A 26641-nucleotide genomic window follows, 5' to 3' on the forward strand; every position below is an offset into this window, starting at 1 on the left:
AATATTCACTACTTAGTCATGACATCATAGATTGACTCATTTGACTTGAAATGTTAGATCATTGACCTACCTACCATCTAGATATGGAAATGGTATCATTTACAAACTAGTTTTAAATTTTGCATTTCATTTATATCATTGATAAAATAATTATTATTTATATATATAGATGTGCCCAAAATTGTTTATATTTTTTGTACTATTCTATTTTAAAAAATAATTTTTAATTATACATCATGGGTTAACCTATTTGACCTAAAAGGTTGAACCACTAATCCACCCCTAGATAGGAAGATGGTTTAATTTCCCATTGGTTTTGATGAGGGCAGAATTGGCCCTCCACTGACATCATGACACATGGCATATCAGAACAGCTGGACTACATCCCAGCATCACTTGGGCAACAACTTGCCTTAGCTAAAATGGGGTCCCAGCTGGTGACATGCCTCTGCCGCCGACCCGGTGCCCTACTTCAGCTGTCGACCTGGCGACCTGCCTCTACTGCCGACCTGGAGACCTACCTATGCCGCCGACCAGGCGACCTACCTCTATCGCTGACCTAGCGACCTACCTTTCTAGAAGCTTGCCAGTTGTCTCCGAACCTTTCGAGATAACGCCATGTAACCGTAGGCCTTATCCTCATCCTGCCCCAATTGAAGGGAAACGATAAACCTTATTAACACATTGCTCTCCTTCAAAAATGGAACAGATCTTATCCACACAGCCCGGAGATCCCAAAGCTCTTTCATAAGGCCCACGGCTACTCCATTATATAAGGACATAAAACCCCAAGGCAAAGGTATGCGTGATTATTTTACTCACTAGCATTCAAGCACTCAAATATTCAGCTCGCATCCACAGTATAGTACTGACTTAAGCATCAGAGCGACATTGTCGGATTAGCTACCCCGGGTTCTCTAATCTACCATTTTCCAGATTGATCCAGCTCGCCACACAACTGGAGTTCCGATCGTCTTTCAACTAGGAGTATCTAGATCACGCACCATCAATTGGCGTCGTCTATGGGAAATGCAACACAAGGCTATGTTCTCATCCGATTCTTTGAGCCTTAAGTAATAACATCTTCAAGCAACAACAACAACGCTTGATCGAAAGAACCCCCTAGGGGGCAAAAACAAAATGATTAGCCCAAACGAGTTCTTGCAGTCTTGCCCAGATAGAATCTCCCTAATTGTGAGGCCACCCCCATATGTCGAGCTCTATGTGCTTTCTGCCGAGTTGGTGGCCAACAGAATGTGAGGCCACCCAACAGGTCTAGCCCTCCGTGGTTCCTATAGGAGTTGATAGCCAACAAATTGTGAGGTCACGCCGCAGATCGAGACCTCCATGCTTTACGTGGGAGTTGATGGCCAGCTGGTTATGGAGTTGCCCGCACAGGTCAGTCTTGCCAAGGTGACAAGGTGCCTGTAAAGCGAGGTGCTGAGAGCAAAACTCGATTATCAAAATTCCAACGACTTGGCGACCTAGAGACCTGCTTATGAAATAGCAACCTGCTTCCGCCGACCTGGCAACCTACTTCCACCGACCTAGTGATTTGCCTCTGCCGCCGAGATGGCGACCTACCTCCGTCAACTTGATGACACACATAATCAGCCCAGACGAGCCTTGTTAGCCCTGTTTGCGAGGTCGCTCCTACAAGTCAAGCCCTTCCTGGCTCCCGCAGGAATCAGTGGCCAACAGACAGCAGCCGCTCTTGTGGGTTGAGCCTTTCAAGGTTCCTATGCGAGCTGGCAACCTGTAGTTAGTAAAGTTGCCCCTACATGTTGAGCTCCTTGTGGCTTGTCATAGGAGTAAACGACTAGCACCTTAGAGGACTGACACAATGCAGCATTGACACCAACCCGCAAGCCATAAGCCACAAGGACCCCTAAGCCGACCTCGAAATATGTTGGTAATAGGCCAAAGGACCTACGATGAAGCACGAATCTACTCCCTTCGCTGAGCTGATCTCAGCTCGGGAGTGGGGGGCAATTGATGAGGGCAGCTTTGGCCCTCCATTGACATCATGACACATGGCATATTAGAACAGCTGGACTACATCCCAACATCACCTAGGTGACAACTTGCCTTAGCCAAAATGGGGTCCCAGCTAGTGACCTGCCTCTGCCGCCAACCTGGTGACCTGCTTCTGCTGTCGTCCTAGCGACTTGCCTCTACTACCGACCTGGCGACCTACTTCTGCCGCCGACCTAGAATGCCTCTGTCGTCGACTTGACGATCTACTTTCTATTGCCGACCTGGCGACTTTCCTCTATCGTCGACCTAGCGACCTGGCAATCTGCCTCTGTCACCAACTTGGCGACCTACCTTTCTAGAAGCTTGCTAGATGTCTCTGAACCTTTCAGGATCACACCGCAAAACTGTAGGCCTTATCCTCACACCACCCAAATCGGAGGGAAACGGTAAGCCTTATTAACTAGCATGTTATCCTCCTTCCAAAGCGGAACCGACCTCTACGTCGTGGGCTGAGGATTCCGGGAGCGTTTCACAAGACCCACGTCAACCCAATTATATAAGGGCATCAACCCCCGAGACCCAGGTAGATGCACAATTTTTAGTTCTCGCAGCTCTCCAGCTCTCTCACATTTATCTATTTTAAAATCTCTAATTTAGTAACTTAAGTATTGGAGTGCCCACCCCGAGTAAAGCAACCTGGGCACTCTAACATTGTTTCCTTGCAGGTTGCATCAGAGCCACATCTCCAGTTGTCACTACTCAGTTAAGCATCAAAGCCACCTCTCTTGCTCGTCACCATTCAGCTAGGCATCAGAGCCACCTCTCCAGCTCGTCACCATTCAACTAAGCAATAGAGACACCTCTCCAGCTCGTCACCATTTAGCTAGGCGTCCAAGCCACCTTCCAGGTAGGAACCTTTCAGTTAGGCATCCAAGCCACCTTCCAAGTAGGGATTATTCAGCCAGTTATCTGAGTCACTAGCCAATCGGGAGCTGCCAAAATGCACATCATCAGGTTTTAATTATATATTCAATGTCCATCATTAATAAAATTATGTCTATTTTATCATAGTTATTTTTTAATATGACAATTATATAATTATAGAAACATGTCCATTTTTTCTATATTTTTTGTATTTCTTATATTTCTAAATTTGTATTATTTATCTATCACATCATAAAATTATCCATTTGTCCCAAAATGGTTGAATTACTTACCCAAGACCTAGATGGAAAATATGATTTCACTTCTAGGCTTATCTAAAAAATATTAAACTTCATTCTATTAATAATTATTGTGTATGGGTTTATTAGTGGAATTTAATGATGATAAATAAAAGTATTTCTTATATTTCTAAATTTGTATTATTTATTTATGACATCACGAAATTATCCATTTGACCCAAATGGTTGAACTACTTACCTATCACTTAGATGAAAAATATGATTTCAATTCTATGTTTATTTTAAAAATATAAAATTTCATTCTATTAATAATTAAGGAAATTATCTAAAACTCACCATGAGTTTTCAACATTTCCCTTAAACTCACCACAACTTTTCAAAATGTCTAAAACTCACCATGTCAGTATGTTTTTATTTTCCAAAACTCACCTTCCATTAGTGCACCATTAATGCTTCTTAACAGAGGTGTCCATGTCAGCATAAATAACAATTCTCGTGACCAAATTACCCATGAATGGTAACGAGTTAGAGGGAAAATGGTCTTTTTAGTTTTTAATTTTTTTAGTTTTTTTTTTTTTGCATTTTTAGTGTTTTGTTATAATTTTCAATGTCTTTATAATTTTTGTTTTTTACCATGTTCTATTTTCTACAATCTATAAATTTTCCTCTATTTTTTGTTATTTAATTGTAAATTTTGTGTTTTTTCTATAATATATGGTGTTTTTTCTACAATTTTTATTTTCTGATTTTGTTTTTCAATTTATATAGTTTCTATAATTTGAAAATAATTTTTTATTTTTTTAATTTCTATATATTTTTATATTTTTTGTATTTTTTATTTGAAAACATTTTTTGAACCTTTTTCTTTTTTTCATGTCTAAATATTAAAATTGTAATATATTAACACTCGTTAATTTATGTTGTATATATTTTATATTTTTCTATGAAGGTTAAAATGGTAATATATTAACACCCGTTAGTCCATTTAACATCAAGTTAGTGACATGGTAAGTTTTAGACATTTTGAATAGTTGTATGTTTAAGAGAAATGCTGAAAACTCATGGTGAGTTTTAGACAATTTCCCTAATAATTATTGTGTATGGATTTATTAGTAGAATTTAATGATGATAAGCAAAAGTATAAATATTGGGTTGAATGAGAGAGTGTGATTTACTTAATGACTTAAATGTGAGACTTAATGAGAGGTAATTGAATCTACTTAATGGTATTCTTTTAATTACATTTTATGCCCTTTCAATGGAGATGAACTAAATTCAAGAGGAGGTGTATTTTAGTAAAGAAAAATTCCAAAAGTCAATACCTCCTCATTCACACTTTTATAAGTAGTATAGATTTATTAATACTATTCAATTTATGATTGCAATCTGAATTCTTTTGCAGTCATAGCCTAACCTCATATATGTAAGGTACTCAGGCCTCAAGAGTTAGATAGCCAAGTTCATCTCATATACAACCCTAAGTCCCTAAGGCAGTTTTTGGTCTAAGGATACAAAAATGCGTGTATTTAATGTTTTACTACTTGCAATTAGACCTGTTAATGACCGGGTTTGAATTGGACTTTTGCCGAAATTTGAATGGACCCGGCTTGAACTTTGAGCCCGTAGCAGTGTAAAATGTTCATGGGCTGAACCCAAAGCCTGATCCATGAACATATTTCTACTTGTAATATAATGTTACAAGTCCAATTCACCATGGGATAGTTCATCTGTATTTTACGACCAAAAGATTAGTTAAATTAATGGATTTTGAAAAATGAAATCTTTTCTTTAACTTTACAAAGATATAAGATTTGTGATTCACCCAAGTTTTAAAGTATTGATACACTTGATGCGCACAAACAGGCGTATCAGGTGTTTTTAAGAATTGGGTTGCTCCTCACAAAGGAAACCTCACACCAACCTCACAGCCCTATCTCACCATGTATTGGGAATATCTCCCAATGAATAACAATTGCTGATGTGTAGCTGGGATATGTTGTGAGGTTAGTGTGAGAAGCGCTTTGTGAGGAGCAAACCTAGACTCGTGTTTTTGATACCACAAAACATCTTTTTTTTTTTTCCTCAAATTTGGTTAGAGGGTCAATCTTAGGCCTACCTATCCCCTGAAAATTCCCAAAGTCTCAAACCCTTGTATTTGCAGTATTGGTAGCTTGATGATATAATATACACCCCATATGAGACATACCATGCCAAAGTTTTGATCCTTTGGATTCACCATACAATCGCTTAAGGTATTTTATTAGCAAAAAAACTTATTCGTTTAATGTATTTTATTAGAAAAAATTAATTAATAATAACATCAAATGTAAATCCATCATTATTACATATGCGTGGATATAAAGGTGTAGGGATTGAGATGTTTGCCCTTGGGCCATGTTTGTAAATCCATCATTATTACATATGCGTGGATATAAAGGTGTAGGGATTGAGATGTTTGCCCTTGGGCCATGTTTGTAAATCCATCATTATTACATATGCGTGGATATAAAGGTGTAGGGATTGAGATGTTTGCCCTTGGGCCATGTTTGTAAAAGTTTCTACCTTTCCTTTCCTTTTCTTACTTTCAAACCAAATACAATCTAAAACCTTAGTGTTTGATAGATGGAAATTTAACTTTACTTTTCCATTTTTTTATAGGTAGACCGTAGAAGTAATAGGGCTGCAACTTGGTTAGACTGGGATTGTGCATTTGAAAAGGTTTGAATGGGCCCAGGCCCGATGCTATCCGAATTCTTTAGGTTGGGTGCCCGACCCGACTGCAATGCACCCCTCGGATGTCATTAGGTTGTGTTTGGAGTGATAGAAAGAAAAATGGTAATTAACAGCGAGTTGAGGAAAAGTTCTAAAGATTTTCTATTAAACCTACCAAACATTAGTCACTCTCACAAACATATATGCATACCCGTGGGCCTAAATATTATTTACTTCTAGGGTTGACATGAATCAGGCCTTGGACCAGGCCAAATCTGGCTCACTAATGGTAGTATATATATAACCTGGAATAATGCTACCAACCTAATTTATCTCATATAAGCATGGTTCAAAGTATCGATACGGAAGGGGTGTATCGGTACTTAAAAATATATGCTCAATGATTTTTTTTGTGTTTTTTTTTTAAATATGATTTTTAAAGATATTTTTTAATAATTTTTTTATTGAAACAAATCAGGGTCCCGAAACACCTATAAATAGGTATATAAATAGGTATACGATATGATATCGATACTTTGAACCTTGAAAGTAAGATGCCTCTTAGAGGTAGAGAAGAGAAGAACATAGAAATGTATAAAATGCTTACCGAAACTAGAAATCTAAATGAATGCTAAGCAATTACAGTCAGAACTCAGAACTGAAACACTATAAGAAATGATCATATGCATGCATTTCCTCAATCATCTGTCTCAGCCTTACCAGTAGTTGAGATGGATGGCCCAGTGTCTTCAACAAGGAAGAAACAAGGTCTAGCATGAAAGATAAGATGCAGTCAAGCTAGCCAAGGAACTTGCCTATGAATCATGAAGAAGGATTCCAAGACAGTTCTAGAGCTGTGTGTGCCTCTGAGACCCTCTGGAGGACATAGGCAAGTCATCCTTGGCTACTAAACAGAATCTTACCTTCATGTAAGACCTCTCTTCCTTTAGGATGCGTCTTCTTTCCCTCAATATCATGCTAATACTCGATTCTTGACCCTCTATTTATAGCAAATCGGGAGATTTGGAGCCAAGTTGCAGAACCAGAGCGCATGTATTTCTTCATCCACAGGTTTAAAATTTTCATGCAACTACTTATCACTTGCAGTTGTCTGGTGCCCATTAGAGAATATATTCTCTTTGTTTGTGAAGACCACTTGCTTGTGTTAATGTCCGAGCCAGTTGCAATATTTGCGATGGGTCTCGTTGATGATAGCAAATATTCAGCATAGGAAAAGAAGGGAAAAAACCCAGAAAAAAAATTCTCTCTTCTAGCAGTTTTTCTACAACCTACGTGGCTCACAAAGCTTTTCCTGGCCATTCAACTTGCATTGAATATAGACGAAAAGCTTTTTCAAGAGCTGTGACTTGGTTCGAGTCCTGTCCGTATCCTTTTCACGTTAAGCCCATCTTTATGCCTGAATTCCTGACCCCATGCGGTTATGCCCACACACTTGACAGAGGAAAACCCCAAGATCTGAATATGTTTGACTTTAATGAAATACTTGATGAGAATGCATGAACCAGTTACTTGTTCAGATGATATACCCACTTCACTTTATGGGGTCTCACATTATTCCACTTTTATTCTATGCCGACATCATCTGTATCACCATAAAGAACAATGTTTTGTTCTCCAAATTGAGATGGTTGATTTACTAGTTGTGGTTTTCCACATATACGACCTTAGAAGAATTGCAACACCAAGATGGTCCTTTGTAGAATGAGAATGTTGATCTTTAGGGATGGAAAAGGGTTAGGTTTGGTAAAGGTTTGGCTTAACCTGAACCTGGCCCAAAGTCACTCTAACGCAATTTGGCTAAGGGCCCCTTTGGGAGTGATTCTGCGTTGATTGGCCTGCATATTGACTGAACTATTTCGAGGAGCCACGAGATAGCTTCATTAGAAAGTCAATTTTGTAGCTCATGAGTCATGAACAATAACTTTTTGCGATTAAAATGCAGCCTAAATGAAATAGGATTACCAAACCTGTCTTGTCCCGTCCCGTGAACAATAAATTTTTCCTTTTTAAGAAAAGGCTATATATATATATATATATATATAATTTTTTTCAATGTCGCCATGACAAAAACAAAGGTAACTTAACCAAAACTTGTCCCAAAGCGCAATCCTAAAACGTGATTAAGAAAAACATGAACACAAAATGATAAGATGATCAATGTGTGTTTATCAGTTAACCTGACCCACTTCTACTTAAAATGAAGTCGCAATTGAATCAGTTTAAAAATAATGACTAGTGATGAACAAATGGGTAGGTTTTAATCTGAAGTTGCTCATAATTAAATTTATGAATATATATATATATATATATACACACCTTTAAAACGAAAAAGGTGGTAGATTAATATGATGTCAACTTCAAATGAAAAAAAAAAAAAAAAATCTATGACAGGATTAAATGATGATGATATATATATCATGGTACCTGACCCATTCAATATGGACAGTCGAACCCACGGTGATCCATAACAAAAAGGGAAAAATGGTTCAGCCGGATGGATTTTTAAAACATTGTAAAAAATGATACTACTAAATATGTGATGTTTACCTGCAAAGAAACTCCAGCCCTAGAACCACTCCACCATGAACACTATAGCTTAGTTTTGGAAGAGTGTAAATATAAATATGTCTGGTGCAAATACAAGGTTTAGAAATACTCTATATATATATATATAAGGTTTTGCACTATGATATTTGTATTTGCACTCTTCCAAAACTGAGCCTCTAGGTTTTGTTTGTTTGTAGTGATAATTTCTTTTGCACTGGTGCAAAAGTATGACAGTGCAAGTGGATTAAATCACCAATTGTGGTTTATTTTCTCTTACATATTTTACTTTTGTTAATTTGTTTGTTTGCAGTGCAAACAAAATAAAATAAAATCCAAAGCAAAATAAAGTAAAACCCAAAGCAAAAATGAATCAAAATTTCCATGTATTTGTACGAGTGCAATTGAAATTGCACTGCACCAAAAGCAAATATAGCCAAATATAGCCATAAGTAGGGGTGTCAATTGGACTGGATTTGGTCCAATCCGGTCCAGTCCAATGTGAGTCCATTACAAATGGGCCTGGTCCAATCCAGTCCAATGAATATTTTGGACCGGTCCAGAGACTGTCCAATCTGTTCAAATTCCTATTAATTTAGATTGATTTCAACTCAAACCTGGTCCATTGACACCTATGTTCTTATCTTCTATCAATGGACCAGATATTGGCTCAATCCAATATAAATTCATTATGCACGGACCAGGTCCAATCCAATATATCATGTTGGTTCATTTAATCCGTCCAAATTCAATGTCTTATCGGTCCATCCAATCCGTCCAAATAGATTTTGATTTGGGCAGAATTCAACCCAAAACCGATCCATTGACACCCCTACCATAAGGTCAAACCAGCATATATAAGACCTTCAATATTTTGCAACCATGGGAACTTTGGAGCAAAGTAATATATTAAATAAGGATCATGTAAGCCAGCGGGTAGCACATTAAATGCACTTGGAAGGCTTTTCTATATTTGTGTGTGTACCAATGTTTTAAAACCAACCGAGTAGACCGCATAGATCATCGATCGGGTGAACCAAGAACAATGATAGTCTGTTTATTTCACTCAAACTGTATCTATATTTTTTTTAAGGAAAATGACACTTAAAATCATTTAACAAATTTTAATCCCTAAAAATGCAATAAGTTAAATGGGGAGACGCTGCAAGACTCCTGATGTTTCAAAATCCCTGTGTGCTCTCCCCTCCCCCACTCAATACACATTCCATGTCATCTTCTATAATTATTTTTTTTGGATGAAATTATCTCCAAATATTTCGATCATATCTCCACGGTGGTTATGTCTCAAAATTCATTGTCTGAGTTCGAACGTTATACACCAGATCCCTCCAGTTCGAAGCTAATTAACTGCCAGCGTGTTCCGCTTTTACAGTTTTCAGTATTTATCCCACAATAAGAGGCAATAAAGAGTTTTGAGAATGTTTCAATTGATCCCCTCTGTTATATGCCATTGTCAACAGCCTCTTGGTTCGTCATTTTCAGTGTATCTTCCCACAACAAGAGCCAACAAAGAGAGAGATAAAGCCCTCCGTTGTCAATCACATTCATCGTTTTTAATGTTTGCCGGTTTTGATGTTTCTTCCTAGAATAAGAGGCAACAAAGAGATAGTTCATCTTGCAGGTATCTTGATCTTCATTGGACTCCCTCCATTGACAACAACCGTCACCGTTTTCAATGTTTGCTTGTTTCAGTGTTTTTTCTCAGAATAAGAGGCAACAGAGAGACTTAGTTCGTCCTACAGGTATATATAATACGCTTATCCTTTTGAAAGTTTTATCTCTTTCTTATTTTTTTCAATTTGAACTTCAAAACTTATTGGGTTTGCTAATTTAGAATGCTTGAATTGATCTCTTGTTCCACCATTCGAAGCCAGATTTTTCTGTCATCAGTGACGTTGCTCAACTCATTTGAATTCCCACATTCATCCACTACCTCTGAGAACCAAGGTTTTGTTCTATATCTTGTTTGAAAGAAAGCTTCAATCATTCGGATCTTGAAAGAACCCCATTAGCGAGTTGGCACTGTGCTTGAAAGAATCCATTCGAACTCAATCATATGTTCCCATCCAATTACCTTGTTGTAGAGGTAAGACACATAAACCCTAGAGTTTAAATATTATTTTATAGTCTGTACTCTTGATTAGAGACTGTTGTGCTTTGACGTATGCCTGCATGTTTGCTCTATTTTTTGGCATTTGCACCCAAAATTTTCAGACTATTTGCAAGCGTGATTTGTATGAGCAAAGAAAAAGTATCTCCTTAAAGCATAATTTGCTAATCAGTCCCACTTAGAACTCGCAACAATAAATTGACCAACATAATTGTAGCATAAAAGAAACAATGTAGAAAATGCTTTAAGACAATGATTACTAAAATAAAAAAGGGAAAAGTAGGGACAGGTCTAATGCAGATTTCTGAATCCTCCAGTAAATCTATAAATATTCAAAGGGTCAAAAGCCCACATTCCAAACACCAATATTAGATCATGAATTGACATCAATTTCGAACTAACACCAACCCCAATTGTACTTGGGCCTATGAATTCTGACCCTGGGCTGAAGTGTCATTCTCCCTAAAAAACGATGAATCACTTCCTTCTTACTACTTTGGAAAAGTAAATTGCCACAATGATTGCTTTTCTTGTTAGGACGATTGGTCTTAGGAAATGTCTAACCAAGGACAAACTCATGAGAAGAAGGCTTCAACTCTCTACTGTTCCTCTGTTACCCCTTCACTCTTCAATCTAGGCCCACTTATCCAATTTGGGAGTATGCTGGGTTTTCCCTCAATCTATTTTGCAACCCCTTGGCATTTGATGGGTCTGAGCAACAATGGCACCCTTGTTCGTAGGTGGACTCCTGTAGTTATAATGTGGTAGTGGACAGAAAGGAACTCTAAGGACCTACCAATTATAATGTGGGTAGTGTGGACAGAACGGAACTCTAGGAAGCAGCTTGTATGAAGGCAACCAGCTTCTAAAAATACAATTTTCTATACAAATGAACAGAACTTTAAGAATCCTTAAGAAAGTTTACAGCCACACAAGAGGCCACAACACCCCCCCACCCCTTCAAGAGCAAATTTGTACGTCATTTACAAATAAGTTTATCATCCTTTCAACCTGAAGCTGCTTTTGATAAAAAAAATCCTCCTATTTTTTCCTGCAAAGTGACCACAAATTAAACTGTCAAAGGAATTGCTTTCTACACATGATCCTACCCTTTCTACTCGTACTGCCAACGTTTTAACTTTCAAGAGAATATTGAATAGCTTTGAGAAAATGTGCCCAAATCCATTATGAAAACTTGTAGTGGAGAAAGGTGGTTGGAGGTCTTTTCTCCCTTACCTCACAAAACACAAGTTACATTTGACAACACTAACGTACCCTTTTCTAACCAACATAACCTTCGTCAAACACTTTTCTTCAGCAGCCACCCAAACAAAAAACTTCATTTTAGAGGGGGCTAAACCACCCCAAACTAATTGAGTGGGGAAGGAGCCTAGGGTGGAGGGCTCCAAAAAACAACAAAAAAAATTTCACTTAAAGAATTCAAACTTTGACCAATGATGAACCTACAATTTATCTATATTTTATGAGGTTTTTGCATGAAATTTTATGATGGTTTAATTAAATTTTGCCCTATTTTAGCTTGATTGCAAGAAAGATTTCAAGGGAGCCAAATCAACAAAAAGAAGGCAAAAGCAAGAAAAGAAAACCCAAAATTTATCAAGATCAGCCCGGCCCAGCCATGAGAGCAAGAGAATTTCATTCGGCCCAAGAAGAGCAAGTGAAACTCTTTGGAAAATCCAAGGGAAGAAGCCTAGCAAGAAGGAAATTTCGGCCCAGCCCATTTTTAGCCCAAATAACAGCCTAGAGTGTAGCCCACATGAGCTCAAAAGCAAGCTAAGTTGTAGCCCAAATAGCAGCCCAAAGGGAGCTAGGGGCGGCAACTTCTAGGAGTTTCTTGAAGAGAAGGAGGGAGCACTCTACAGGTTCATGAGGGATGTAATACACCCCATTCTAGAGGCTTCAAGAAGGGGCAAGAGCCCCCTTGAAAAACTATATAAGGAGGCCTCTAGGAGGGGAGAAAGTTGTTCAATTGCTTGAGATGAAGGCTCTCCCACTCTTAGAGGTTCGGCCACCTTGAGAGAAGAGAAGAGAAGAAGGCTAGGCGCAAGGAAGAAGAAGAAGAAGGGCTGAAGGAAGTTCAAGACAAGCAAGCTAGAAGAAGAAGGTGAGTTCGAATTGAGGGTTTGTGATTCAAAGATCTTTTGTAATAAATCATTTGTAGTTTCATTCTCTTTTGATTTGAATTCAGTTTCTTAGTTATATGTTCTTTCTTCTTTCTCCTTGTTTCCATTCTTCCTTTATGTATTTCAGCTTGTAAAATTTCAGTTCAGCAATCTAATTCTTTTTTATTCATTCAAATGGTCATGCATTGTACTTGAAGTTTCTTGAATAAGGGTGTGATTGTGGAGTAATTCGGCCAACTAACCTTCAAAACTCAGATCTGAGATTGCAAGATCTGAATTGCTTGAAAGAGAATTCAAATCTGCAATTTTCAGATTGGGCGAATTAATCTACAGCTTGGAATTCCTAGAGTGCTTGAAAGAGACTCTAGGAATTCAGATCTACTATTCAAGAACTGAATTGAGTGCAAGGTTAGAGATAACTTGCACAATTCGGTTGGTGATCAATTCAGATTTGAATTGATGCCTTAGAAGTGTTTGAAGAAATGCATGCATGGGGATTAGATTCTTGCTAGAGATAGAAGAACCGTCACTCATGCATAGGATGAACATGCGCTTGAGAGAGGCTGTTCATGACCTTGGGGTTTCACCAAACCAAGGCTCAATCATGATTTATTCGAATGATCCAAATTGATAGATTGCTGAATTCTGAGATTGACATTTACTGCTTACTCTTCTAACCTGAATTGAAGGCAATTGGGCCAATGATTTAGATAGATTTTAATTTAGGATTTCTTAGCTTTCATTAGAGTTTTGATTTATTTGTTAATCAGATAAGAAGTGCTCAATTTAGTATTGGTAATTGTTTTCTAAATCCTCGTGGGAACGATACTTCACTCTCTACTTTATTACTTGAACGGCTAGTGCACTTGCTAGTGTCACAATGAGCAACACACCAACCAACCTCATCAACGTTGAGGAAATGAGATAATGAGACCTCTGGTGGCGACTATCTGATTGGTGACGACTTGGTGGTAATTGAGAGATCTGAAAACCCAACAAGTATCTTTGCTGCTGGCTATTCAGACACATAGCCTCGTTTTGGTGGTTTGCTAAACACATGACCTGCCAGCCAGCTAATGAAAACCTATCAAGTAGTTTTGTTGCCCAATATGCCGCCGATTTAGCGGTTTGCCCGCTGAAAAACTCAAAACAAATTATGGGTTGCAGCTAAGTTCTAGATGAACTATTTCATCTATATAATGACAGATTTTTAAGTCACTTTCCTACAAAATACAGTTCCAATTATTAGATAAATGGTTGAACTTAAATCACTAAATAGATTATTTATCAATGCCCATTTGATCAGGTTTCTACGTAATGCGTACCTGTAGAATACCTATTGGGTTTTATGGTCTTGAACTTTGGATTTAATGTGAAATGAGTTTCAAGATTAAAATGACTTTAATCAAATGATCAGAATTGGTTTCGATTTTGGGTCTTAGAATAAAGGGATAAACAGTGTTGGATTTGGGTGATCTTAATGTCGTTAGATTTGGATTTTTGGGTTCTATATATCTATGATTTTGGATTCCTGATTTGATATGAAATGAGGTTCAAGATCAATATGATCCAGATCGAATGACCGGAATCAGTTTTGACTTTGGGTGTTAATATGAAGGGGTAAACGGTGTTGGATTTAGGTCTTGGTGTCATTAGATTTAGATTTTACCCTCTACGTACTTGTGGTTGTGGATTTCTGATTTAGATCAACAGTTTGAACTGACGGTCTGTTTTGATAAAAAATTAAAAACAATAATTAAAAAACAACCAAAAACTGTTGAACGAGACAATAGATCAATTGCCTAGGTCAATGAGTCATTGACTAATTCAACACTTTTGACTAAAGACCAAGTTTAGAATAAAAACAGAATCAATTACCTAAACGATTCCTAAACCGAATGGTACAACCATCCGGGTTAACAGGGTTAAAAACATTGGCGAGTGTAGCTAGAGTCCAGTGCTTTGAAAATGATTAAGATATTTGGAACATCATCGAACATACATGCATTCTCTACCGAATTCCGGGCCACTTCCTTCCCTACTTAGCACCTCCGGGCAGTAGCCACTGCCACCTAAGCTGACTTGTCTTACATTACTGAGAACCCTTTATAGCAAATTAAGCCTTAGTAAAGGAAAATTAACATGAATCCACACATCTATATATATATATACAACTCCATAAGTCAACCATACAATATCTACTACAAACTTAGTGGGTTCCTTATTTATACATGTCAATGAGAATAGTGGTGGTTCCTTATTTATGATAGAGGGGAAAGGCCCAAAGGAGATTGCAGAGAGAAAGTCTCCTTGCTACTCATGCAAGTTTTAAGAGTCAACATTGTCAATAAGAACATGATGTGGTAATGATGTGAATTTACTATAATAGATACCAGTATTAAAAACAGATATGAAATACTAATACCAAACAGAAGGTATTGCTGTTGCCTCAAGAAATGTTCTACTTGACAGAAACGTTTCCAAAGAAAATAACACTATTTTCTCCAATCTGACACATAAACAGCATATTTTCATGCTATATGTGCAACATCAATGCCAAACATATATTATAACATTAAAATTGGCACCTATATTTATAGGCCAATTGGATGCAGTACAAGCTTCATGGGAACAGAGCTACAGCCCATAAATCCAAGCTAACTTTATTTTTCAACAAAATAAGCTCTAGAAGGATACGCTTTTGACCATGCTTATTTATAATTCACCTAGCTAGTCTTATCCAAGATTTTTAGGCCAAATAAATTGGTCGGTGATGGGCCCCTTCCAAGCATGGATTCAGTCAGACATGGGACAAGACCAAAACTAGCCCATTACCCTCATCAAACTATGGATGAAGAGGGGCTGACCAGATCAAATCAGTCCCATTGTCCCACATTGAGAAAGTTGTCTTAAAACAGTGGATTTGCTTTAGTTCTTGCTTTTGATGTGAGGACCTCTTGGGTGTAAGTTATGACCCCATCAAATAGTGGTGTCCATGTGCTCCACGTTCTGCTGATACAAAAATCAGCAGACCAACCGTGGTGTCTACTTCAGATGAGGCCCATAGTCCTTGTATTTCTCTCCCGATCACCCAGAAAAAGGATAGATACATAGTGGCCATTAATTGCTAGCTGACGGTAGGTTATGGTTAGAGAATAAAGCTGTTCCGCCGCTTGCCCTAGTTGAAGAAGAATCAGCCAAGTCTGAGTCCTTACACTTTGATTTTTTTCGTTTTATATCTTCCCATCCTTGAAAAGCTCTAAACTATACAAAAGCAAAGAATTAAAAAAAGGTGACCAAAACATATAATAACCCTTATGCATTCCATGTCCCAAAGTGGATAGCTTTCTCCTCATCCAATAAATATATAATAACCCTTTATCCTCACTAATAATCTCCATAACAATGAGCCAAAAATAACATAAAATTACTCAAGGACATATAGTTACAGAATAGATAGGGAAAGTGTTCTGCGGCCCTTCCCACACCTCTCAATTTTGCCGTATAAGATGAATAAGAGAATCTTCATTAGCTTATTCACTAGGCTGTGTGCATGTTTCTGTCCCATCTTTACCGACAATTGGCGCATTTGATGATCGATCAAGACAATGTTGTCACAAATAATGGGTTATTGATCTCCTTTGGGTATTTTGTCGAACAGTACTTGTACCCCTCGAATGACTGATTATTTGGAGTTTGGATTCTCATCATTTTGCATCTATAAAGTGTAAAACAAGATATACAAGAAAATCCCATCATCAATTCCCTTGCCTAGAGTGAGAATGGTCTTCTCATTAAAACTTGGAAGGTCATGAGTAGATGTACAAATATCCAACATCCCAAACTTTCGAACCCCTTGTTTGTTGCCTGCTTCATAAATAACGCCATTTAAGAAAGAATTAGACAACTGATGATGATAATTAATTCATTCTGAAACAACATATAATTGCATTAATTAATTCTTAATTTACAATATATATATATATATATATATAAATCGCGGTCTAAGTGGTCTTACCCGAGTGTTAGCTGCAGAGGAAGTGAGGGAAATGGTAGCTGAAGAAGTTGATGAAGTACTACTCGCCAATGCAGAAAGGCCAACATTGTAAGTCATGGTTCCATCTGGTTGATAGAGACCATAGTTCCTCTCTGATGTTGGGCCAGGCTTCATGTCCTCATTAAACAAAGCAAACAAATAAACTTCTAGCCTCTGACTAGGTCTCAAAGGGGTGCCCTCATTCCCCAACTGTCTTCTCAATAAATTCCTATTATAAACCTCAGCATTTTCCATAGTTGCACCAACCTCATCTGGATCTCCTTTTGATGGCCACCCAGTCTCAGAAACTCTAACTTCCAACCCACCATAACCCATCCTAGAGACAGCAAAAACAACTGCATCTACCTGTGCATAGAGCATGTTGTCATAGCTCAGCTTGGTATTTGGATCAACCATTCCTGGATTAGGGTTGAAAAGCGCATAGTCCAGAGAAACCCTGAATGGGTCATCCTTGTAAGAAAGGTATGGGTAAGCATTGATCCAAAAGGGTGCTCTTGTTCTAGCCAAGAACTGCAAGTATTGTCTCATGACACCAACCAGATCATCTCTGAAGCTCCCGGCCGAAGGTGGGTATGAGTTGGCGAGAACCGCAAGAGAATTTGCAGTCGAGACCTGGATATATTGGTCGAGACCCAGTTGAACAAGTGCTCCATGTATGTTGATCATTGCAGGAACCAAGTTCGCCATTAATGTCGGATCATCGCTTGTGAAGACCTCATTCCCAACAGCAATGCCACTGATCCTTGTTGCAGGAAAATAAGGTCTAATGCGTGTAGCCACCCATTGGAGGGCCTGATGTGGATCGATTAGAACGTCAAGAATCTCATTCTCTGCAGTCACCATGAGATCGATGCCCGAGTTTGCAAATGATGTCAGGATTTGGGGATTGGTGTCATAGATCCTTGCTTTGCTGATCCTAAGGGATCTTAAAAGCGCAAGCACCTTCTCTGGCGAGGGTAGATTGTTTCCAACTTGACCGTAGTTGATACCCAGTGCTGAGACTCCTCGTTGGAAGCCAAGACCTGTAACATTACTCAATATCAGAAGAGCAAATTCACCATTGCAGACTAGAGATTTGAAATTAAATGACACTACTTAAAGCTGAAAGAGAAAAAGAAAGCCACGACAATACAAGAGAGAATACCTGAGATTAAGATAGAAACCAGAAGAAAAATGTGAATTATACCAATTTTGATAGCCATGCACAGAGAGAGAGAGAGAGAGAGAGAGAGGGATTTGGTTGCAGGGAGAGAAATAGGCATAAGCTAAGCTGGGAGATAAGCTAGCCATGTGTGAATTCTTTTCTTTACTTGTTTGCACTTTGTGGGGGTTGTGGCAGTGGCTTGCCTTGTCAAAGTTAGCTTAGCTCTTACCTCTAAATTGGTTTTTAAATGGATTTATTTTCCTTATGTTCTCTCTTTAGACGGCTCCTTTTTGGTGTCTTGATTGTGTATTTCCTAAGGATTCTATGTAGACTAGTTTCTCCCTGGGCCTAAAGATGAATGCTTGGATGACAATAACCGTACCCCATCACCAATATTTAATTCATTCAAACAAAAGAAAAGACGAAACCCACAAATATGTTCAAGTATACAGCAGATATAATTCATGTTAATGATGAAGAAGTTAATTATTAGATAATTAATCCTCAACAATGTAATTAAAAAGAATAAACTGACTGAAATTAAAGTCTTCACTCTTCATCGTTATCATGCATATGGGTGGGTGGTAGGAGCAGCACCCCATAGGGATACCTTACAGAAAAAGGCAGTTCTTTTTTTTTTCTCTTTTTGAGAAAGGCAAGTATTGTATAGATGACAGATGAGATACTTCTTAAATGTTCTCTGATAATTTCTTAAATGAACTGCTTTTTGTTTTTTATCGGATATATAACATAATTAAATAATAAAATATTCAAAGGTATAGCCGTTTACCCAACTTCAATTTTAAACATTCAGGATCCCACAATCTTGAAATTAAAACTTTATTCAGTAAATGACAAATCAATATTTTTTTCGGTTCATCAGTCATTCCAGCTGTTACTAAATGACCCCCTAACACGATTAAACAATAAAGGTTTTTGAAAAAAAATATTAATAACCTCCGATATATATCCATTTTTAGCGGTTGAGAAGGGTAAGTTACCATATCAAGAAAATCGGATTTGGTAGTCACAAAATTGTGTTCATACTGGTTTTACAGTGATCATGCATTGAGAATATCTCCCCTTCAATAAAACTATATGAGTATAAAAATGTTCTTACTGAGTGGCTGAAAAAGGCTATGAGAATGGTATGAGCACAATTTTGTGAGGATTAAATCTGCCCTCCCTTTGATGATTGCAAAATGATTTGGATTAGTTTTCAATGAAATGATGCCCCAAATTAGAAATGGCAACGGGTTAGAGTGAGCTGGGTCAGTTCTTGCATGCCCCGTCCCTAACCCCAAACACATGTAGAGCTTTGTTCGTTTCTTAGCTTGGATTCCTACATTAACTTGAGGTAAGGGTGTCAATGAACCGGTTTTGGATTGGACTCTGTCCAGTCCAAAATCAATTTGGACGGATTAGACGGACCAACAAGAAATATTGGATTGGACCAATCTGATCCAAATATTTACCTGGTCTGTCCGTAATAAATTTATATTAAATTGGATTGGATTAAGCCAATATCTAGTCCATTGATATAAGATAAGAATATATATGTCAATGGACTGGGTTTGGATTGAAATCAATCTAAATCAGAATGAATTTGAACAGATTGGATGGTCCAAACAATGAATTGGACTAGTCCAAATTGGTCCAAAACATTTATTAGATTGGATTGAACTTAATCCATTTATAATGGACTCACATTGGACTGGTCGGATTGGACAAAATCCAGTCCAATTGACACCCCTAACCGGAGGGGTTCCAACTCTAAAAGCTGATAACCAGAGTTGGAATCAAAATTTGAAAGTAGCTGACTGAAGGCTGCAAACAAGAGGGTTGGGGCATATAGAACTTCATACGTTGTTTGACAGTAAAATAATCAATCACATTTTGGAAATACCTTTGAATGGTGATGACCAGGACGACAGGTTAATGTGGAAAAGAAATCACAAAAGGAATTTACATGGGTACCAAATATGCTTCCAAATGCTTCCAGTGTCAATATAAGTGTTCATATGGAAGTTTTACAGAGGGGTGGTATCTTAACAAATGACAAAATCAAACCTAAGCTCAAGGAGGAAGAACAGATGTGCATTATGTGTAAACTCCAAGAAGAAACAAAAACCATCTTTTTTTCAATTGCCCCTATGCAAGGGCAATCTAGTGTCAGGCTCAAACAGGAAGGAATAAATCCTGAATCAGTTTCAAATCAGTCCATTCACATGGTGATAGAGGAATGGTGGAACAATACACCACAACTGCTAAAAGTAGAGAAACTTCAAGTCCTAGGACTAATTTGTATAATTGTAAGATTAATTTGGGACAACAAGAATAAGGGAATGTTTTAAAATAAAATAGTAAGTCCAGAACAATTAATTGCATAGATCCAGAAGGAGACTTCCATTTTAGTTTTGCAAAAAAAAAAAAGTGTGCACCGAGGAAATTTTGTTGCACTCAATCTGTTCATAATTTTTCTCTCTTGCAAAAAAAAAAAAAAAAAGTCTGAAAGATGCATGTTTGAAGTAAAAACTCTACAAAGTCTAAAAGAAAATACTTATATGATATATAAAAAATAATTATATATATATAACTTAATTGGGGCAGATTCGGGGATAAGGATGGCAATTTTTTCCATCCTCGACGGGTACCTAGCTTCTCCTAAACTAATGGGGTTGAGGATAGGGATTGCTTTAGCGGGGTGGGGGTGGGGGTGCGGATGGGGATGGGGAATGAGATCCCCACCCTGTCCACACCCCGATTATGTATATAATATTTAAAATATTATTTATATTTTAAATTTTTTATTTATTTTAAGTAAATTTATTTTTCAAAAAATAATATTTACTAAAAAAGTTCAGGGATTTAGGTCCTCACAGGAAACCCATCCTGCCATCCCTATCAGGAATCAGGGATGGAGGACAACTTTTATCCCCAATGGGGATTTATTACAAAATCAGGGTCGGGGATGAGAAATATGATCTCCATCTGGTTGCCATTCCTATTCGGGGCTGAAGGTGGTAGACAAATACCACCCTTGCACGCTCTCAATATTGTACCAATACGACACCACAGCCACACATTGGGAACATCTCCCTTGTGTGACTGTCATGGTTAGTTGGGACAGTATTGTGAGCATTTGTTAGTTGCAGATCTGAACCCCCTACCCATCCCAATATGCATCGACACCCCACAAAGCACCCCCCATAGGCCATCCCAACCATGTATTGGAAACATCTGCCAATGACAACTTAAGGAGATGTTCACCATGTGGGTTACCAAGGTAAACTCCACCCAGCCATCCATCTCTTGTCATCGAAGTTTTGGATTTCCCCAAAATCTGTCCCAATCAACAGAATGGCTACATTGCCATCTCTGGCCAAAATTAGCAATTAGAGCGCAAATGAGATTACACAAACTCAGCAACGAGCCAGTGATAAAGGGTCATAACGGCCAAGAAATTAAGTTCAAACACTTGGGAGCTATATAGGCCTTGGCCATGGCATGCTGACACCACAAACATCAAAACTGGTGCATGATAGAGCCACACTTGAATGAGACCGGATCTGCTCCTCACACCTGGCGCCTCATGCGCATATTCTACCATGCATTGGGAATATCTCCCGTACTTATTAATTATTATTCATGGGAGATATTTCCAATGCACGGTGGATATGCATGTGAGGCACCCATTTGTGAGGAACAGATCCCGTCTCTACTTGAATTGGGATCTGCTCCTCACACAAGGCGTCTTACATTGATCTCACAGGCACATCTTACCATGCATTGAGAACATCTCCTGTGTATAATGATGTATAAATATGGGAGATATCCCAAATGCATGGTGGGATGTTCTTGTGAGATGGTGTGAAGCACCCTGTGTGAGGTGCAGATCTGGTCTCGCCCCACTTGCATGCAGTAGGCACCAAGATAATATAAGGTACAGGCGAAAGTTTTAGGATTTTTGCCTAAAGAGTCCAAGAAAGAGGTGTATTGCCTTATGGAATTGATTGTGCCAAGAAACGTCAATAGGGCTGCAAGTCAGGCTGGGCAAGGTCGGGTTGAGGCCAATCCTATGTTTCATTAGTACTTGTTTGTTGACGTTTTTTTTTTTTTTTTTGTTCTTTTGGTACAAAATTCAGAAAAACAAGTGTCAGAAACGACTATAGTTTATTCTGAGTTATGACTTACTATAGATCTTTCTTAGGCAACAAATAACATAGAGGAGATGAAGAATAAAATTTTCAAAAAACATAAAATAATGTTATTTAAGGTTTTGGTCTTTCTTATTAGAATTAAGTGAAGCGATTATCTTAAAAGAAATACATGATACTATATGGTGGGGGCTATACAAATATCATGCATCTTAAAAGAAGTACATATATGACATGTACTATAGAGTCTGATTCGGGTTGGGTTGGGTTGGCTAAGGGATCTACCCTAACCCAACCCGAAGTAAAGTCAGGTTCATGAATTTCAACCCTAACCCTAACCCGAACATCAGCCCGACTCAACCCAATCCAACTGTTTCGGATTGGGTTTAGGTGAACCTGGCCCAAGTTGCGGCCTTAGAAACGTGGTTGTTTTTATAACATCCATCGGGTAGATTCCTCTCAAGTCTGATCCTTCAGTTAAACTAAGTCAAGTTCCACTTACAATCTGAGACACCATACCTGAAGCTGCATTTGGAAATGATGCAAATATGTAGAGTGTAAAATGGTCCATATAAATTGCAAAGTTGGGTTAGTTTTGCATTGACAAATTTACCTTCTTATCAAACAAACTTTTTAGTTGTAATAGATACAAATACGAATTCCAATAAAGCATATGCCTTTTTTATCAAAAGCCCACTTGATGCAAATTTACTTATTTTTTATTGATGTACTTTTACATCTTATTATAAATGTAAATATGTATTGGAAAATGTATTATCATTTATCAATGCATAAATCTAATGTTGCCAAATACAGGCAAAAATGAACTAGAGTGCAAATTTACCCTGAACCAAGATTTACACTCCATTTGCATCGTTTGCAAACATCTAGTTGTCATTGATGGGAGATGTACCTAGTAGCGGGACAGCCTAGCATGCTACGCACCACTAGCAGAAAATTTCTTTGCTTTTTTTTTTTTCATTTCTTTCCAACCAAATGTTTATAAGAAAATAAAAATCTTCCATTTTCTAATCCGTTTCTTTTTTCATCCATTTTTCTTTTGCTTTCTTATGTATACTTCAAAATCGGACTGGAAACATGACCATTTTGGCCACCTGTTTTTGGGTTAAATGGTCCGACTATTTAGAGGTGTAAATCAGGCCATGTTGGGTCGGCACAGCACGACCCGCATGCCGAGTCGGGCCACTCTTCCCTCCCTTGGGATACTTTGGGGGGTCGGCCCAACACAACCACAGCTGCAGCCCACGCGGGCTCGTGCCGTGTCATGGACTAGGCTGGTCCACAAGCCAATCGAGCCTTGGGCTAGGCCATGCCAAACCATGTTTTTTTCTTAATTTTGAAAAAAAATAATGTAAATTTTAACATACATAAATAAAAAAAGGATCTTAAAATTTTATTTTATATGAATTTTGATGTATACAATTGTTTATATATGCAATAATAAAATAAAATAATATAATAAAATTTATATATAAATATATTATATACATATTATATATTTTATATTATATAATGGTCGTGCTGACACGTGGGTTGCAGGCAGCATGACCCGCTCAGTCATGGTAGCCCATGGACTTAAAACCCTAGGCCCGACACGGCCCGTAGTCCATTGTGTTGGGCCAGCTCAAAATCATGTTGGGTCACTGTCAGGCATGACACAGCCCGATTTACACCTCTACGATTGTCCAGTCCAACCTTGGGTTGGATGGTTTTTGGACCTAAAACCAGACCTATGCCCATGACCAATTCCCAAGTCAACCACTCCGACCATCTAGTCCAGTCCAATTTAGAAAACCATGCTCTTGGCGGAGCCTCAAGGAGCAATACATAATTCCTTCACTGCTATGAAGGGCCATTCGGTCACTCCTGAATTGGCTGAATTGAACAACTTATATATGTAGATATTTGATCAGTAACAAGAAAAATTATTAATAATAAGGAAATTTAATTTCAAGAGAGGGGGAGGTAAACTTTCTTAACTCCCCCATTTTATCCAAAACAAAATTACAAGATTAGAAATGAGCCTAAAAGAGAGATCCCCTATTCACCCCTTGCTTGAACCCATCAGCAAGTGAGTTACCAGTTCTCTTTACCCAACTGAATTTCACCCCAACTTCCCTAGTCAGCCACTCAATTTTTTTCTTTTCATTGCTATAGTTCCAGATGCCAGTGTTATCTTCCTTTAGGCATCTCACCACCACCTCTGAGTCATCTTCAAAATCCACTTTTCTCAAGTCCAACTCTCTTACTCTTTGGGAAATTTCCAGGGTCGCAAGGATCTCAGCCCTAAGAAAGTCTACTGCTCCAATAAGGCATGAGAACATGGCTATAATAAGCCCCTCTTCATTCATGAATACTCCCCCTATACCAGAGAACTTTGGGTTCCTTAAACTACTTTCATAAAAATTTAGCTTCATGAATCCGTGTGGTGGAGATGTCCAAGAGAGAGAAGAAACCCTGGGCAGAATTAGTTATCTCTAACCGATTCCTCATCAAGTCAACCAAGAAAAAAATTGTAAGTAGGTTCAGAGATTTCAGCCAATGAGAATTGAACGACTTATATATGACCTTGCTTTTACTCAATATGTTATCAATGTTCCCTTTCACCAAATATATATATATATATATGAATGTGCCCATAACCTCCTTAAATGACCGAAGTTCTCCACTAAGAAGCAACATAAATAAGTTGTTCATTGAGTCCGGATATGGTATATGATGAGGGCAGATTTGGCCCTCCAATGAAATTGTGACACATGGCACCTCGTGACAACTAGGCAAACACGCAGGCAACAACTTACCAAGTTGGTGTCCGACCCGGGCATCGGTCTGGCTGGCCTGGCGCAACCTGCAAACGGCCTACGGGCGGCCTGTGCGCCGCCTACGCATGACTTGGCGCGGCCTACACGTGACCTGGCGCGGCCTGCACGACCTAGCCGGATCAGCCTGGCACATGATCTGACCTGGCCAACCTGGCAACCCATAAGACGCCCACCGATGAACCATAACGGCATACCCCTCGAGCTTGGTAGCTCACCAAGGAGCTTGGTAGCACACCAAAGAGCTCGCCAAGGAGCTAGGCAGCTCTCCAAGGAGCTCGCCACCAAGGAGCCAGGCAGCTCGACAAAAGTTTGCCACAAGCAGCTCGGCATAGCTCCCCCGGGCAGCTCGCCACTTGTAGGGTAGCTCAATACAGAAGAGTAGTTTGGCGTAACACAAGAAGATCGCCTGCCTGACAACCTGGCCCAGACACCGACCCGCCAACTGACACAGGCGCCGACCTGACAACCTGGCCCAGACACCGACCCGTCGACTGACACAGGCGCCGACTTGACAACCTGGCCCAGACACCGACCCACCAACTGACACAGGCGCCGACCTAACAACCTGGCCCGGACGCCAACCTGGCCGCCTGACACAAGCGCCAGCCTGACAACCTCGAGGAGTTCACCACCGTACCTCGGTTCTGATAGGATATGACGAGTCTTACCATTTGAAGGCTTTTCACCCACCTAACCCACGAGGACACCACTATATAAGGACTCCAACCCCCAAAGCCAAGGAGAGGAAAAAAAAGGATGGTAACCTCTGCTCTCTAGCTCTCTCATTTCTCTCGAAGCTCTCTGTAATCAGAATGCTAACTTAGGCATCGGAGAGTCCCTGTCGGGAAAATTCCCCCGAGTCCTCTGATTCAGTTCTCGTAGGTCCCTCAGCTCCCGCCGCCTACAAAGGAGAGGAAATCACCTCATGCAAAGGGCAGTCGGGTTGCACTGCACCAGGGAGCTCCACCATCCTCTAAGTTGTAGGCCGCCTAGGAGCAGGTCAAATGACGAGTCCACCAGGCAGTTCTCCCCCAGGCAGTTTGCCACCAGGCAGTTCGCCACCAGACAGTTCGCCACCAAGGATTTTGCCACCAGGGAGTTCGCCACCAAGTAGCTCTCCACCAGGGAGCTCGCCACCAGGCAGTTCGCCACTAGGGAGCTCGCCACCAAGTAGTTCTCCACCAAGGAGTTCGCCACCAAGTAACTCATCGCCAAGGCACGTCACCACCGGGTCAAATAACGAGGTACTTAGCCAAAAAAAAAATTTATACATCACAAAAAATTGATACGTGACCAGAAACGGTTATATCAGTATGTAAGTAATGGGGTGTTGAGAAACATAATTGCTTTTGGTTTTTGAAAACAAAAAAAAAAAAACTGTCACATCAGCAAAACAATATAAATTTGCTGATGTAGAAGTTGTTTTCGTTTCCAGAAATAAAAGCAACCATGTTATTGAACGCTCCCTATTGCCATTCATGGGGAGATGTTTGTTAAGTATAGCTGTAGTGTCTAGTGGGCCCGGGTAAGGTCCTTGTGGAATCAAGATCTCCTCCCAACAAAAGCACCATCCTAACACGTCCCATTATGTTTGTAAAGCATGGCTGTAGTGTTTTGCTGCACCCTGCATCTCCAAGTCCAAGTTTGCAGATGTGAACTCCATGCATGATGGGTCCCGGTCTTATGGTGAGAGATTTGTGAACACTGATCATGTTGGAATTTGTTGG

General features: G+C 39.1%; 1 protein-coding gene and 2 long non-coding RNA genes across 3 annotated transcripts; 2 read left to right on the forward strand and 1 right to left on the reverse strand.

The window, feature by feature from the left end:
- Window positions 1–6520: 6520 nt before the first annotated feature.
- On the forward strand, window positions 6521–7593 carry LOC148862114 (uncharacterized). The gene is made up of 2 exons (XR_016112374.1): window positions 6521–6802; window positions 6884–7593. It is a non-coding gene; the product is annotated as an uncharacterized LOC148862114 (long non-coding RNA).
- Window positions 7594–10329: 2736 nt separating this feature from the next.
- On the forward strand, window positions 10330–12606 carry LOC148862115 (uncharacterized). The gene is made up of 2 exons (XR_016112392.1): window positions 10330–10545; window positions 12109–12606. It is a non-coding gene; the product is annotated as an uncharacterized LOC148862115 (long non-coding RNA).
- A 3392-nt stretch (window positions 12607–15998) lies between these two features.
- On the reverse strand, window positions 15999–18103 carry LOC148862116 (glucan endo-1,3-beta-glucosidase 14-like). Its single transcript, XM_088941010.1, has 3 exons — window positions 17915–18103; window positions 16732–17792; window positions 15999–16580 (listed from the first exon to the last, which is right to left on the reverse strand). Exons 1-3 carry the CDS (start codon window positions 18030–18032, stop codon window positions 16485–16487), a joined length of 1275 nt encoding a protein of 424 aa, XP_088797136.1. The 5' UTR covers window positions 18033–18103; the 3' UTR covers window positions 15999–16484.
- Between the last annotated feature and the right edge of the window lie 8538 nt (window positions 18104–26641).

This window comes from Nelumbo lutea, chromosome 4 (assembly GCF_056320005.1).
Source record: "Nelumbo lutea isolate HS-2025 chromosome 4, American lotus-T2T, whole genome shotgun sequence".
Lineage (NCBI taxonomy): Eukaryota > Viridiplantae > Streptophyta > Magnoliopsida > Proteales > Nelumbonaceae > Nelumbo > Nelumbo lutea.

Bases quoted from the DNA above. Each gene is read 5' to 3' on its own strand.
- LOC148862116 (XM_088941010.1), bottom strand. From the start codon at position 18,032: ATGCCTATTTCTCTCCCTGCAACCAAATCCCTCTCTCTCTCTCTCTCT. The intron at 17,793-17,914 runs GTATTCTCTCTT...GTAATGTTACAG, and splicing joins GGTTTCTATCTTAATCTCAG to GTCTTGGCTTCCAACGAGGA. The intron at 16,581-16,731 runs GTAAGACCACTT...TTTATGAAGCAG, and splicing joins CCTCTGCAGCTAACACTCGG to GCAACAAACAAGGGGTTCGA.